Source organism: Mauremys mutica, chromosome 15 (assembly GCF_020497125.1).
Source record: "Mauremys mutica isolate MM-2020 ecotype Southern chromosome 15, ASM2049712v1, whole genome shotgun sequence".
NCBI classification, from domain to species: Eukaryota; Metazoa; Chordata; order Testudines; family Geoemydidae; genus Mauremys; species Mauremys mutica.
In genome coordinates this window covers 20,631,043-20,643,645 of record NC_059086.1, presented here as the reverse complement: position 1 = coordinate 20,643,645, position 12,603 = coordinate 20,631,043, and the positions used below count along the sequence as shown (strand labels likewise).

General features: G+C 62.1%; 1 protein-coding gene across 1 annotated transcript in view; it reads left to right on the top strand.

Annotated features, from left to right (window-relative positions):
• The window catches only part of LOC123350078 (deleted in malignant brain tumors 1 protein-like), a 267,416-nt gene extending 257,500 nt beyond the window's left edge, over positions 1-9,916 (top strand). Inside the window, exons 14-20 of the mRNA XM_044988433.1 lie at positions 3,041-3,349; positions 3,929-3,955; positions 6,110-6,472; positions 7,025-7,036; positions 7,770-8,078; positions 8,681-9,006; positions 9,358-9,916. Of these exons, the coding sequence (XP_044844368.1) occupies positions 3,041-3,349; positions 3,929-3,955; positions 6,110-6,472; positions 7,025-7,036; positions 7,770-8,078; positions 8,681-9,006; positions 9,358-9,366 (1,355 nt within the window). The 3' untranslated portion in view covers positions 9,367-9,916. The remainder of the gene's footprint in view (positions 1-3,040; positions 3,350-3,928; positions 3,956-6,109; positions 6,473-7,024; positions 7,037-7,769; positions 8,079-8,680; positions 9,007-9,357) is intronic.
• The last annotated feature ends 2,687 nt before the right edge of the window (positions 9,917-12,603 follow it).

The following is a 12,603-nucleotide window of genomic DNA, read 5'->3' as shown; positions in this document are numbered from 1 at the left end:
GGCCGCAGCGTCCCGCAGCCCGGGGCTGGCACGGAGAGGCAGGGCTAAGCCATTGTCCAGCCTTGAGCTCTCGGTGTCCTTGTCAATCCCAGGTGAGCCCGGAGCCTCTCCCCAAAGGCAGCTCTGAGCCGCCGCCTGCCCCACGCAGCCCTTTGGCGCCAGGCAGGGCCCTGCTGAGCACTGGCGGCGAGTTATATGGGCTCATGGTGCCCAGGCTCCAGCAATATCCAGGGCCTGGGAGCCCAGCTCCACCAATGTTTGGGGCCGGGTCTCTCCCCTGGGCTCTGCACCCCTCTCCCCCACACCCCTGGGCTCTGGCCAAGGACAAAGACATGCAGAAGCCCCAGTGAGATGCTGCCCCCAGAGCTAAATGAACAGGAGCCCCACTCTGCAGCTGTGTGAGACAGTACCTGTCATGTGACGGAGGGGAGCTCCCTGCCCCTCCTGCCCTCCCCAGGGGAAGAGCTCACCCTGCTGGGGGGGAGATGCCTAGTGTCACGGAGTCCCCGGGCGATGCTCTGGAACTGCTCCCCACAGAGCCAGTCAGGACTTTGGGGAGCCTCCTCTCCCTTGGAGCCGACTGTCTTTGGGGCAAGAAGCTCACACGTCTTCACCTCCTGGGTCTGACCTTGGAGCATTCAGCATCTGCCCCTCCATGCGCTTCCCACAGCAAGTCCACCCAGGCGGGGTCCTGGGGAAGCCACAGGGTCCTGTACCCCCACTTCGCGGTCAGACATGACTCTTAGCCAGCCAGTAAAACAGAGGTTTATTAGATGACAGGAGGAACATGGTCTAAAACAGAGCTTGTATGTACAGAGAATGGGACCCCTCAGCCAGGTCCATTCTGGGGCCAATGAGACAGTGAGCCAGACCGTGAGCCAGACAACCCCATCTGCCCTCACTTCCCATCCCCAGCCAGCTCCCAATGGAAAACCCTCCTCTAGCCCCTCCTTTCTGGCCCCTGTCTCTTTCCCGGGCCAGGAGCTCACCTGATCTCTTTTTTCACCTTTAGCTATTCCCTTGCCAGGGGAAGGGCCCCGGCCATTTGTTGCCAGGATACAGAGGGTCAGCCATTTATGCACACTGGAGACTTAAGAAATGCATAGGGGAAACTTAGGCACCCACACAGTATTCAGAGGACAGATTAAGAACAGTCCCACTTTGTCACCCCTAGGTTCTGCATGGCCTAGTTTGGAAGCAGCGGACCCCTCTCAGAGTGTGTGCTGGGGCTGCAAGGGTGGCTCTGCACCACCTGGCAGAGGGCAGGAGGGGGCTGGTGAACCAGGCAGGGCACTTGGGAACCGTGGGCAGGAGGGGGCTGGCAAGCCAGGCAGGGCGCCTGAGAGCTTCATGAGGAGAGATCCACGCACCAGAAGATGCAGCCTAGGCTGGCCCAGCCAGACACGCACTGACCCAAGGCAGCAGGGGAAGGCCAGGAGAGAGGCACAACACGGCAGGCAGGGACAGGATCCATGACAAGGGAGGGGGGTGTCAGCAGGAACCCGACTCACCTCCCGTGTGGGGGCTGGTGCTTTTGGTGGGTCCCTCACCCTGTCCTGGTCTGTCAGAACGTCCCTCTCAAGCTCAGGCCAACGACAGGTCAAGTGGGTCTTGGGGTCCCAGGAGCTGGGGGACAGCCAGGCTGGGGGAGTGACCTCCTTCTGATCAACCCATCTCCCACCTGGATCCCTCCTCCAAAGTTGTCTTCTAAGGTGCCTGCAAGCTCCTATTGGGTCAGGCTCCCCCCTCCCTCAGCTGCCATGTTGGGGGGAGCCCCTCCTCAGAGCCAAAGCACCAGCTCTGCCAGAGAAGGAAGTGGAGCCGGCTGCAGAGATTCCAGGCAGAATCAGAAGGGGAAGCAGTCAGGAATTTGGGCCAGCGCCATGGGACTCAGGACAATCACAGAGTGGGGAGGTGCCTCTGAGGTCCCTGCTTCCACCCCCCTGCTCTAGGCAGCAGATCCCACTCACTCCCCTCCCAGAGCCAAAGATAGAACCCAGAAGTCCCAACTCTCAGCCCCCCTGCTCTAACCAGTACACCCCACTACCCTCCCAGAGCCAGGGCCAGCACTGCCTGTAGAGGGAGAGGGCTCCCCACTGAGCTCCTGCCCTGCTCCCTGCAGCACTGGCCATCCATGGCCACATCAGCGGGTTCATTTGCAGGCAACACTATTCACCACAGTGTCACTCCCCTGCCCTCCTCCCCCCAGCGTGCTGAGCCCAGTGCCGTGGTGCCAGGAAATGATCTTGTGACTGGTCCATGGGCCAGCCCCTCACTCCGGTTCCTCCCATACTGACCTGGCAGTCCTGTGCCAGCCCTTAAAAGGGGCTTCCCAGGCTGGTGGGGTGCGAGGGGCTCTTGGCACCAGATCACAGCAGGGTGGAGCTGCTCGCCCCGGGGGAGCCATGGATCTGAGGCTGTGCCTCTTGCTCTGATTCAGTGAGGGCCCCTCTGAGTGTGTAAACCCCTGCATCCCGGGTTTGATGCACATGCTGCTGAGTGGAAATGGGAGCAAGGGATACTGAGGAGGAGAACGAGCTTATGGATAAGGGACAGGATGGGGGGACAGGATGGGGAGCCAGGAGTCCGGATACACACTTGTCTTGGTCCCGATGTCTAATGGTTATAGCAGGGAAAGGGGGCCAGGAGCAGGGGGAGGGGGCCAGGTTCTGTCCCTGTCTCTGGCCAGGGAGTGGGGTGGGGCGGGCAGGTTCTATTCCCTGCTCTGCACAAGGCTCAGTGTGTGTGTGACCTGGGGTAAGTCACTTCCTGTCACCGTGCCTCAGTTTCCCCTCTGTAAAGCAGGGGCACTGATGCTGCGCCATTTCCTGGGGCTCAGTGACCTGTCTGTGCAGCATGTGGTGGGAGGGAGGTGCGGGAGAAGGGCCCAGGGTTAGTGTCACGGGAAAGCCCATTCTGCCCTGTTCTGCACTCGCTGGCAATGCCTCGCGCTGAGCTGGGCCTTCAGTCCCTGCAGCCCCTGGGGTCTCCCCGCGCAGCCCCGGAGCAGGTGTCTCAGCAGCTGTGTTTGCTTTGCCAGACGTGAGGCTGGTAGGTGGCCCCCACCGCTGCGCCGGGCGGGTGGAGGTGCGTCTGGATGGGCCCTGGGGCACCGTGTGTGATGACGGCTGGGACCTGGGCGACGTGGCTGTGGTGTGCAGGCAGCTGGGCTGTGGGCCGGCCATGGAAGCGCTGAGTAGTAAAGTGTTTGGCCAGGGCAACGAGTCACACCCGATCCTGATGATGAACGTGCAGTGCCAGGGGACAGAGGCAGCGCTGGGGAGCTGCCCATACGAGGATCCAGGGGACCTCTGCCAGCATGATGAGGACGCTGGGGCCCGTTGCCAAGGTGAGCCGGCCTGGAGAGCCCTGGCCATAGGGGAGGGTCAGGAGGATTCCTGGGGTCCCAGAGTGGGGGCTCAGTTCTGACTGAGCGGCCTTGCTGGGTGAGCACTGCACAGTCTGCCCGGGGAGCAGGGAGGGACCTGACAGGTCCGGAGGGTGGGACAAGCAGGGCCTGGGCTCTGCTCCCTGTCATGTCCCCTTGCTCCCTGGTGGGGTACAACAAACTCGCCTGTTTCCCCCCCCGACCAGGGGATGTGGCTGAACCCTGCCCTGCCGAGTCCCCCCACAGGGAGAGGGCCTCAGTCTGTGTGCTGGTGGGGCCAGGCAGTGCCCTCATGGGGCTGGTCTGTGCACCAGGGTGAGGAGCAGGGCAGAGCAGCTGATGGGCAGCCGGCCTGGCTGGGCCTCCTGGGACTCCCCCATTCCCCTGGGTCCCAGTACGTGTCACTGCCGTGTCTGCTTCTAACTGCTCTGGACTCTGCACCGCCCGGCACCACTTTCCTGCAGGTGCCTTGGGACCGGGAAGCTTTCGGGTGCACGGCCCCTCTCTGCTCATGACCGTTTCCCCCTTGTCTCTCCCCAGCTGCCAATGTGGGAGTCTCCTCCTCAGGTATGTATGTCTGGCCCCCAGGGGGCTGCACTTTGCCAGAGCCCAGGCCAGGATCCCAACCCCCCTGGCATCACGGCTCGGGCCTGAGCAGAGGTGACCACGGCCGCCCTTTGGAGAGTCAGCTGCCCAAGCACAGGTCCCAGAGTGCAACGGTATTAAGGCAGGTTAGGTCTCAGCATGCAAGAGGAGTGAGGAGGCTGCCTGAACGCAGATCCCAGCATGCAAGAGGAGTGAGGAGGCTGCCTGAACGCAGATCCCAGCATACAAGGCGGCTGCCTGGGTGCAAGCACACACAGGAGCATGGGTCTAGGAGCTGCCCCTCTGTGACCTGTGATTCATTGCAGTGGATCACGGGGAACATGGCATCACCTTTTCCTCCCCCCAGCTCTGGTTTCTCCCTGTGCTGCCGTCTCACTCAATACTGGGATCTGCCAGCCACGTTTTCTTAGATCAAAGGAAGCAGAAACCCCAGCTATTTACCACTTTCTCTGCCCCAACACTCTTTACTTCCCCTGCAACTCTTAGCAAGAAACTACCAGCCCCTTCTGTGTTCACACTTAATCTAGCCCCCGTCCTCCAGGTCAGGGTGGCCCCTCTCTCCAAGGGGAACCTGCTTGTTGTCACACTGACCCAGGCCCCCATTGCATCCCTGCCCCCACACAGGGCGCGGACCATGTGCTGTGACCATGGCACATGAAGACTGTCCAGGCTGGGCAGCACAGGGCACACGATGGCCCTCCCAGTGTGTATGCAAATGAGGTAGGAAGGGAGCTGCGCAGTCTAACCAGCCCACCTGGGGGGCAGAGTGGCCTGTATGCAAATGAGTGAGGGCAGGTAGGGACACGCCCGCCTTGCTCAAGGGAGCCAGGGTCTCTCCCCTCCAGCTGCCAGGCCTGGCCCCACTGCAGGGGCACGACTCTGTCTCCCCAGGAGCCATGTGCTCTGCAGGCGGGCGGGCGATCTCAAGGGGAGACTACCCATCTTTCCCTAGTGACCAGGTGGCCAATGGGAAGCTCTGGGTGTTTAATGCACATGCTGCAGAGTGGAAATGGGAGCAAGGGGTAATGGGGAGGAGAACGAGCTTATGGATAAGGGACAGGAATCTGGATACACGCTTGTCTTGATCCCGATGTCTGATGGTTATTGCAGGATAAAGGGACCAGGAGCAGGGGGAGGGGGCCAGGTTCTGTCCCTGTCTTTGGCCAGGCAGTGGAGTGGGGGGCAGGTTCTATTCCCTGCTCTGCACAAGGCTCATTGTGTAACCTGGTGTCACAGAGTCCCCGAGCGATCCTTTGGAACTGCTCCCCACAAAGCCAGTTAGGACTTTGGGGAGCCTTCTGGTTTTTTGGAGCAGACTGTTTTTAGGGCAAGAAGCTTACACAGGTTCCACCTTCCTGGGTCTGACCTTGGAGCATTCAGCATTCTTTGCACCTCTGTGCACTTTTTACACCGAGTTCGCCCAGGCCGGGTCCTGGGGAAGCCACAGGGTCCTGCACCCCCACTTCACAGTCAGACGTGACTTTTAGCCAGCCAGTAAAACAGAGGTTTATTAGACGACAGGAACACGGTTTAAAACGGAGCTTGTAGGTACAGAGAACAGGACCCCTCAGCCGGGTCCATTTTGGGGCCCAGCGAACCAGACAACCCCATTTGCACTTACTTCCCATTCCCAGCCAGCTTCAAACTGAAACCCCCTCCAGCCCCTCCTTTCTGGCCTTTGTTTCTTTCCTGGGCCAGGAGGTTACCTGACCTTTTTGTTTACCTTTAGCTATTCCCTTGCAGGGGGGAAGGGCCCTGGCCATTTGTTGCCAGGAGACAGAGTGTCGGTGATTTATGCACACTGGCCTTTATCCCACCACCTAGAGACTTAAGAAATGCATAGGGGAAACTGAGGCACCCACACATATTCAGAGGAAACATTAAGAACAGTTCCACTTTGTCACACCTGGGGTAAGTCACTTCCTGTCATTGTGCCTCAGTTTCCCTATTGATGCTGCGCCATTTCCTGGGGCTCAGTGACCTGTCTGTGCAGCATGTGGCAGGAGGGAGGTGCGGGAGAAGGGCCCAGGGTTAGTGTGGCGGGAAAGCCCATTTTGCCCTGTTCTGCACTCGCTGGCAATGCCTCGCACTGAACTGGGCCTTCTGTCCCTGCAGCCCCTGGAGTCTCCCCGCGCAGCCCCGGAGCAGGTGTCTCAGCAGCTTTGCCCGTCGTGAGGCTGGTAGGTGGCCCCCACCGCTGTGCCGGGCGGGTGGAGGTGCGTCTGGACGGGCACTGGGGCACCGTGTGTGACGACGGCTGGGACCTGGGCGATGTGGCCGTGGTGTGCAGGCAGCTGGGCTGTGGGCAGGCCATGGAAGCGCTGAGTGTTAAAGTGTTCGGCCAGGGCAATGAGGCAGACCCTGTCCTGATGACGAACGTGCAGTGCCAGGGGACAGAGGCAGCGCTGGGGAACTGCTCGTACATGGATCCAGGGGACCTCTGCCAGCATGATGAGGACGCTGGGGCCCGTTGCCAAGGTGAGCCGGCCTGGAGAGCCCTGGCCCTAGGGGAGGGTCAGGAGGATTCCTGGGGTCCCAGAGTGGGGGCTCAGTTCTGACTGAGCCGCCTTGCTGGGTGAGCACTGCACAGTCTGCCTGGGGAGCAGGGAGGGACCTGACAGGTCCGGAGGGTGGGACAAGCAGGGCCTGGGCTCTGCTCCCTGTCATGTCCCCTTGCTCCCTGGTGGGGTACAACAAACTCGCCTGTTTCCCCCCCCCACCAGGGGATGTGGCTGAGCCCTGCCCTGCCGAGTCCCCCACAGGGAGAGGGCCTCAGTCTGTGTGCTGGTGGGGCCAGGCAGTGCCGTCATGGGGCTGGTCTGTGCACCAGGGAGAGGAGCAGGGCAGAGCAGCTGATGGGCAGCCGGCCTGGGCCTCCTGGGGCTCCCCTGTTCCCCTGGGTCCCAGCACGTGTCACTGCCCTGTCTGGCTCTAACTGCTCTGGACTCTGCGCTGCCTTGCGACCGGGAAGCTTTGGGGTGCACGGGGCCCCTCTCTACTCCTGACAGTTTCCCCCTTCTCTCTCCCCAGGTGCCTCCTCAGGTATGTATGTCTGGCCCCCAGGCAACTGCCCTTTGCCAGAGCCCAGGCCAGGATCCTAACCCCCCTGGCATCACGGCTGGGGCCTGAGCAGAGGTGACCACGGCCGCCCTTTGGAGAGTCAGCTGCCAAGCACAGGTCCCAGAGTGCAACGGTATTAAGGCACCTGCCTGAAGTTAGGTCCCAGCATGCAGTAGGAGCGAGGAGCCGGCCGAGCACAGATCCCAGCATGCAATGGGAGCAAGGAGGGTGCCTGAGGGCAGGTCCCAGCATGCAATGGGAGCAAGGGGGCTGCCTGAGGGCAGTGATGATGTGATGACGTGGCCAATGGGAAGCTCTGGGTGTTTAATGCACATGCTGCTGAGTGGAAATGGGAGCAAGGGGTAATGGGGAGGGGAACAAGCTTATGGATAAGGGACAGGATGGGGAGCCAGGAGTCCAGATCCACTCTTGTCTTGGTCCCGATGTCCTGTGGTTAGAGCAGGGAAAGGGGTCCAGGGCCGGGGATGGGGGGCCAGGTTCTGTGCCTGACTCTGGCCAGGGAGTGGGGGCGGGGGGGCAAGTTCTATTCCCTGCTCTGCACAAGGCTCACTGTGTGACCTGGGGTCAGTCATGTCCTGTCTCTGTGCCTCAGTTTCCCTTCTGTAAAGCAGAGGCTCTGATGCTGCGCCATTTCCTGGGGTCTCCCCGCACAGCCCCAGAGCAGGTGTCTCAATAGCTGCATTTGCTTTGCCAGAGGTGAGGCTGGTAGGTGGCCCCCACCGCTGCGCCGGGCGAGTGGAGGTGCGTCCGGACAGGCGCTGGGGCACCGTGTGTGACAACGGCTGGGACATGAAAGATGTGGCTGTGGTGTGCCGGCAGCTGGGCTGTGGGCCGGCCATGGAATCGCTGAGTAGTAAAGTGTTCGGCCCAGGCGTCAAGTCAGACCCTGTCCTGATGACGAAAGTTCAGTGCCAGGGGACAGAGGCAGCGCTGGGGAACTGCTCGTACATGGATCCAGGGGACCTCTGCCAGCATGATAAGGACGCTGGGGCCCGTTGCCAAGGTGAGCCGGCCTGGAGAGCCCTGGCCCTACGGGAGGGTCGGGAGGATGCCTGGGGTCCCAGGGTGGGGGCTCAGTTCTGACTGAGCAGCCTTGCTGGGTGAGCACTGCACAGTCTGCCCGGGGAGCGGGGAGGGGACCTGACAGGTCCAGAGGGTGGGACAAGCAGGGCCTGGGCTCTGCTCCCTGTCATGTGCCATGGGGCAGGGTTATGAAGGGAAAACGCCCTCATGCAGCAGGGCCAGCGTCCACCCACACCATCCACTAATGATGCATCCTCAGCTTACTCACTGCTGAGCCCACGCCTGGGAGGGGCGGCGCTGCCCCCACCACGGGACACCGGAGTCATGTGCCAAGGTGAGAGAGCAGCGCTGGCACCAGGCCCTCACCCCTGCCAGACCCAGGTCAGGCAGGGTGTGCTGTGGCCCCAGCTGAGCCTGGCAACAGCTGCTCCTCCTGGGTGGGCAAACAGGGCACAGACAGCACAGCACTGGGGCCCCTGCGATGTGGGGGTCAGTGCTGGGCAAGCCCCCTCCACAAGCCTGGCCATGCCTTCCCAGCATGCATTGAGGCACCGACCCAGATGACCGCCTTCCCCCCCACAGAGCCCTTCTCGCTGCGGCTGGTGGACGGCCCAGGCAACTGCTCCGGGCGGCTGGAGGTGCGGTATGATGGAGTGTGGGGCACCGTGTGTGACGATGACTGGTCAGAGACCAATGCCCAAGTGGTCTGCCAGGAGCTGGGTTGTGGCCCAACCAAGCCATTGGCCCCAAAGCTGCAGGACCGGCCCCGCTTTGGCCAGGGTACAGGGAAAATCTGGCTGGACGACATCCGCTGCAAAGGCACCGAGAAGACCTTGCAGAACTGTGCCCACCGCTACTGGGGCTACCACAACTGCACCCACCAGGAGGACATCAGCGTGGTCTGCCAGGTGCATGCCCACACCCAGGGAGAGGGAGATACAGGGAGCCCCATAACTTCTGGGTTCTGCCCCAGCTCTGGGAAGGGAGTGAGATCCAATGCATTAAAGCAGGGGGGCTGGGAGCCAAGACTCCTGGGTTCTATCCCAGCTCTGGGAGGGGAGTGGGATCCAGGTGGCTAGCAGGGGGGCTGGGAGCTAGGATTCCTGGGTCCAGCAAGGCTGTAGTCACTGGCTGTGTCAGTGAATGGGTGAGGCTGAGGCTGGCAGAAGCACACAGTTGGGTTCCTGGTGCTCCCTGCAGCCCTCGCCCAAGGCCATGGGCAGTGCTCCCTAACCGCCCCTGCTCTCTTCATTCCACAGGACAACTGAGCCAGCCACAGCTCCTCCACAGCCTCCCATTGATTCCCCCCGCCCCCGAGCTTTCAGTGCATCCCCCTGCCACCAGGCTCTTCCTCTCTGCTGCCAGGCTCCCTGGCCCTGCCCGCCCAGCCCGGGGATGGCTGTCGGCTGTGCAGGGGCATGGCTTGGTGAGTGCCCGGGGGATTCCCCTTTCAGGGATGAACGCAGGCGCCCAGGGCATTCCCCTCCCACTGGGCGCCACACTCTGTGGGCTGCAGCACAAAGCTGGCACGGCCTGGGGCTCGCGTCTCACTAGCAGTGGGGCCGCTCGCCCTGGCAGGCCCCGCTTGGAACACGCGTCTCCTGGGCCATTGCTCCAACTGCAGCCAAGGCAGCCACCCTGATAAACCCGCCATCGCCGGGGTGGGGCTGCACCCCCACTCAGGGGCTGGGATACACGACTGTCTCCCCCAGAAGGTCCGTGCTGCATGGACAGGCAGGAGCCAGGAAGGGTAGAGCCCTGTGTGCCACACGCCATCCCAAGCTGAGCAGATGCGAATAAAGAGCTGAATCCGCTGGATGACCGACTGCCCCATGTCTGCCTGCGTCTGCCAAGCGCTCAGTGCTGCACAGGTGGGCCCAGGCCTCACCCAGCGCAGGCCTCACCCCAGCCGGTTCACAGCTTGACGCACTGGGAACAGCCCGGTTCCTGAGAGCTCTGGGCAGAGGGGTCTGGAGGGCAGGGGCGGCTCTAGGTATTTTACTGCCCCAAGCACAGCAGGCAGACTGCCTTTGCCTGCGGGAGGTTCCCGGTCCCGTGGATTTGGCGGAACGCCTGCGGGAGGTCCACCGAAGCCGCAGGACCAGCGGACCCTCCGCAGGCATGCCGCCGAAGGCAACCTGCCTGCCTCCCTCCCAGCGACCGGCAGAGCGCCCCCCATGGCTTGCCGCCCCAGGCACACGCTTGGCGTGCTGGTTCCTGGAGCCACCCCTGCCAGAGAGGCCAGGCACAGCAATGCCCTAAGGGAGGAAGGTGCTGCCTCCAGAGCTGGCCCATAGACAGCGAGCTCCTGCAGGCTTCGGGAGTCCCGGCTTCGGCCAGTAGATGGCAACATTCTGCATGACAACACACACAGCCCACTCATCAGTCAGTCCCTCCCAGGGCTGGGGATAGAACCCAGGAGTCCAGGCTCCCAGCTCCCTGCTCTCAGCAGCTGTCCCTGTTCTCTCACGACTAGCTGGTGTCCCTGCCGACACTGGGCCAGTGTAACCTCTCCCAGCATCTCTGGGCTGTGACCATGTGTCCTGGAGTTGGGGGCTGGAGGGGCAGCCTCTTTTTGTTCTGGCGCAGATGGGGCAGCTCCTCCGCCCGAAGGTTCCTCATTCATGCAGACGCCCCCTGTGCTCAGCTCCCCTGCCCAACCTGAGGGAGTGGTTGGGGCCCTACAGTCAGGGAAGGGGGGACAATGTGTCTGGGAGCCATTTCCTCCCCTTCATGGCACCCACTGCAGGTCCCGACCTCCACAGGTCTGGGGGGCGCTGGGGAGGGAGTGGACCCTCTGCCCCGAGGAAGGGAGGGGTGCTGGAGAGGGAGCTGACCCAGTGCCCTGAGGAGGGGCACACTGGGGATGGTGGGAACCCTGTGACCTGAGGAGGGGAGGGCACTGGGGAGGGAGCTGATCCTGCGCCCCAAGGAGGGGAGGGGTGCTGGGGAGGGATTTCACCCTGTGCCACGAGGAGGGTGTTACTTCAGTTTCATAGATTCATAGATTGTAGGACTGGAAGGGACCTCGAGAGGTCATCAAGTCCAGTCCCCTGCCCTCATGGCAGGACCAAATACTGTCTAGACCATCGCTGATAGACATTTATCTACAGGGCCGCCCAGAGGATTCCGGGGGCCCGGGGTCTTCAGCGGCGGGGGGCCCTTCTGTTCCGGGACATGCCACCGAAGTGCCCCAAGACCCGCGGCGGGGGCCCCCCCGCTGCCGAATTACCGCCGAAGCGGGACCCGCCGCTGAAGTGCAGCCCAGTCTTCGGCGGGCATTCGGCGGGGGGGGGCCCCCCCCGCGGGTCTTCGGGCCACTTCGGCGGCGGGTCCCGGAACGGAAGGGGCCCCCCGGCGCCGAAGACTGGGCTGCGCTTCGGCGGCGGGTCCCGCTTCCCCCCCGCCCCGGCCCAGCCCGGCCCCAGCCTCTTACCCCCGGCTCCCTCCTCACCCGGAGTCTCAGTGCCTCGCCGGAACAGCCGCAGCGTGCGGCCGGCGGGGCCTGAGCTCCGCCCCGCTCAGAGCCGCATGGGGAGGGGGCGGGGCTGTGAGCTCCACGCCGAGGGGAGGGAGCTGAGTTCAGCCTGGAGCTCCCGGGCCCGCCCCCTCCCCACGCGGCTCTGAGCGGGGCGGGGCTCAGGGGCCCCGCCGGAGACTCGGCGCTTGATGCGCTGAAGCTCCAGGAGAGGGGCGGAGGCGGGAGCCTCCGCTGTTCTCTTGGGGGCCCCTGCGGAGCCCGGGGCCCGGGGCAAATTGCCCCCTTTGCCCCCCCCTTTGGGCAGCCCTGTTTATCTAACCTGCTCTTACATATCTCCAGAGATGGAGATTCCACAACCTCCCTAGACAGTTTATTCCAACGTTTAACCACCCTGACAGTTAGGAACTTTTTCCTAATGTCCAACCTAAACCTCCGTTGCTGCAGTTTAAGCCCATTGCTTCTTGTTCTATCCTTAGAGGCTGAGGTGAACAAGTTCTCTCCCTCCTCCTGATGACACCCTTTTAGATACCTGAAAACTGCTATCATGTCCCCTCTCAGTCTTCTCTTTTCCAAACTAACCAAACCCAATTCTTTCAGCCTTCCTTCATAGGTCATGTTCTCTAGACCTTAAATCATTCTTGTTCCTCTTCTCTGCACCCTAGATTCCAACCCGGGGTTACACGTATATTGGTTATATTAAATGTCGCTATTGGATCAAACAGAAAAGGGATGGATCTTATCCATGCATGCACACATTCAATGTATTCACACCCATCTATGTGCGCCCGCCTAGTGGCCGTTGGACAAGCAGCATTTCGGCAGGCAGGCACACAGATGCCCCGGCAGGCACCATGGCACCCATGGGCACCGCATTGGGGACCACTGGCTTGGGAGGGTTCTGTGTTGAGGACAGCAGAACTAACATGAGCTATTGGTTGCCTGCTTCCTCCTAGCACAGGGCATTTATTCCTCAGGTGGTCAGTGGAATTACACTGATAGCACCTTCTGGGCTCTTCTGCTTTTA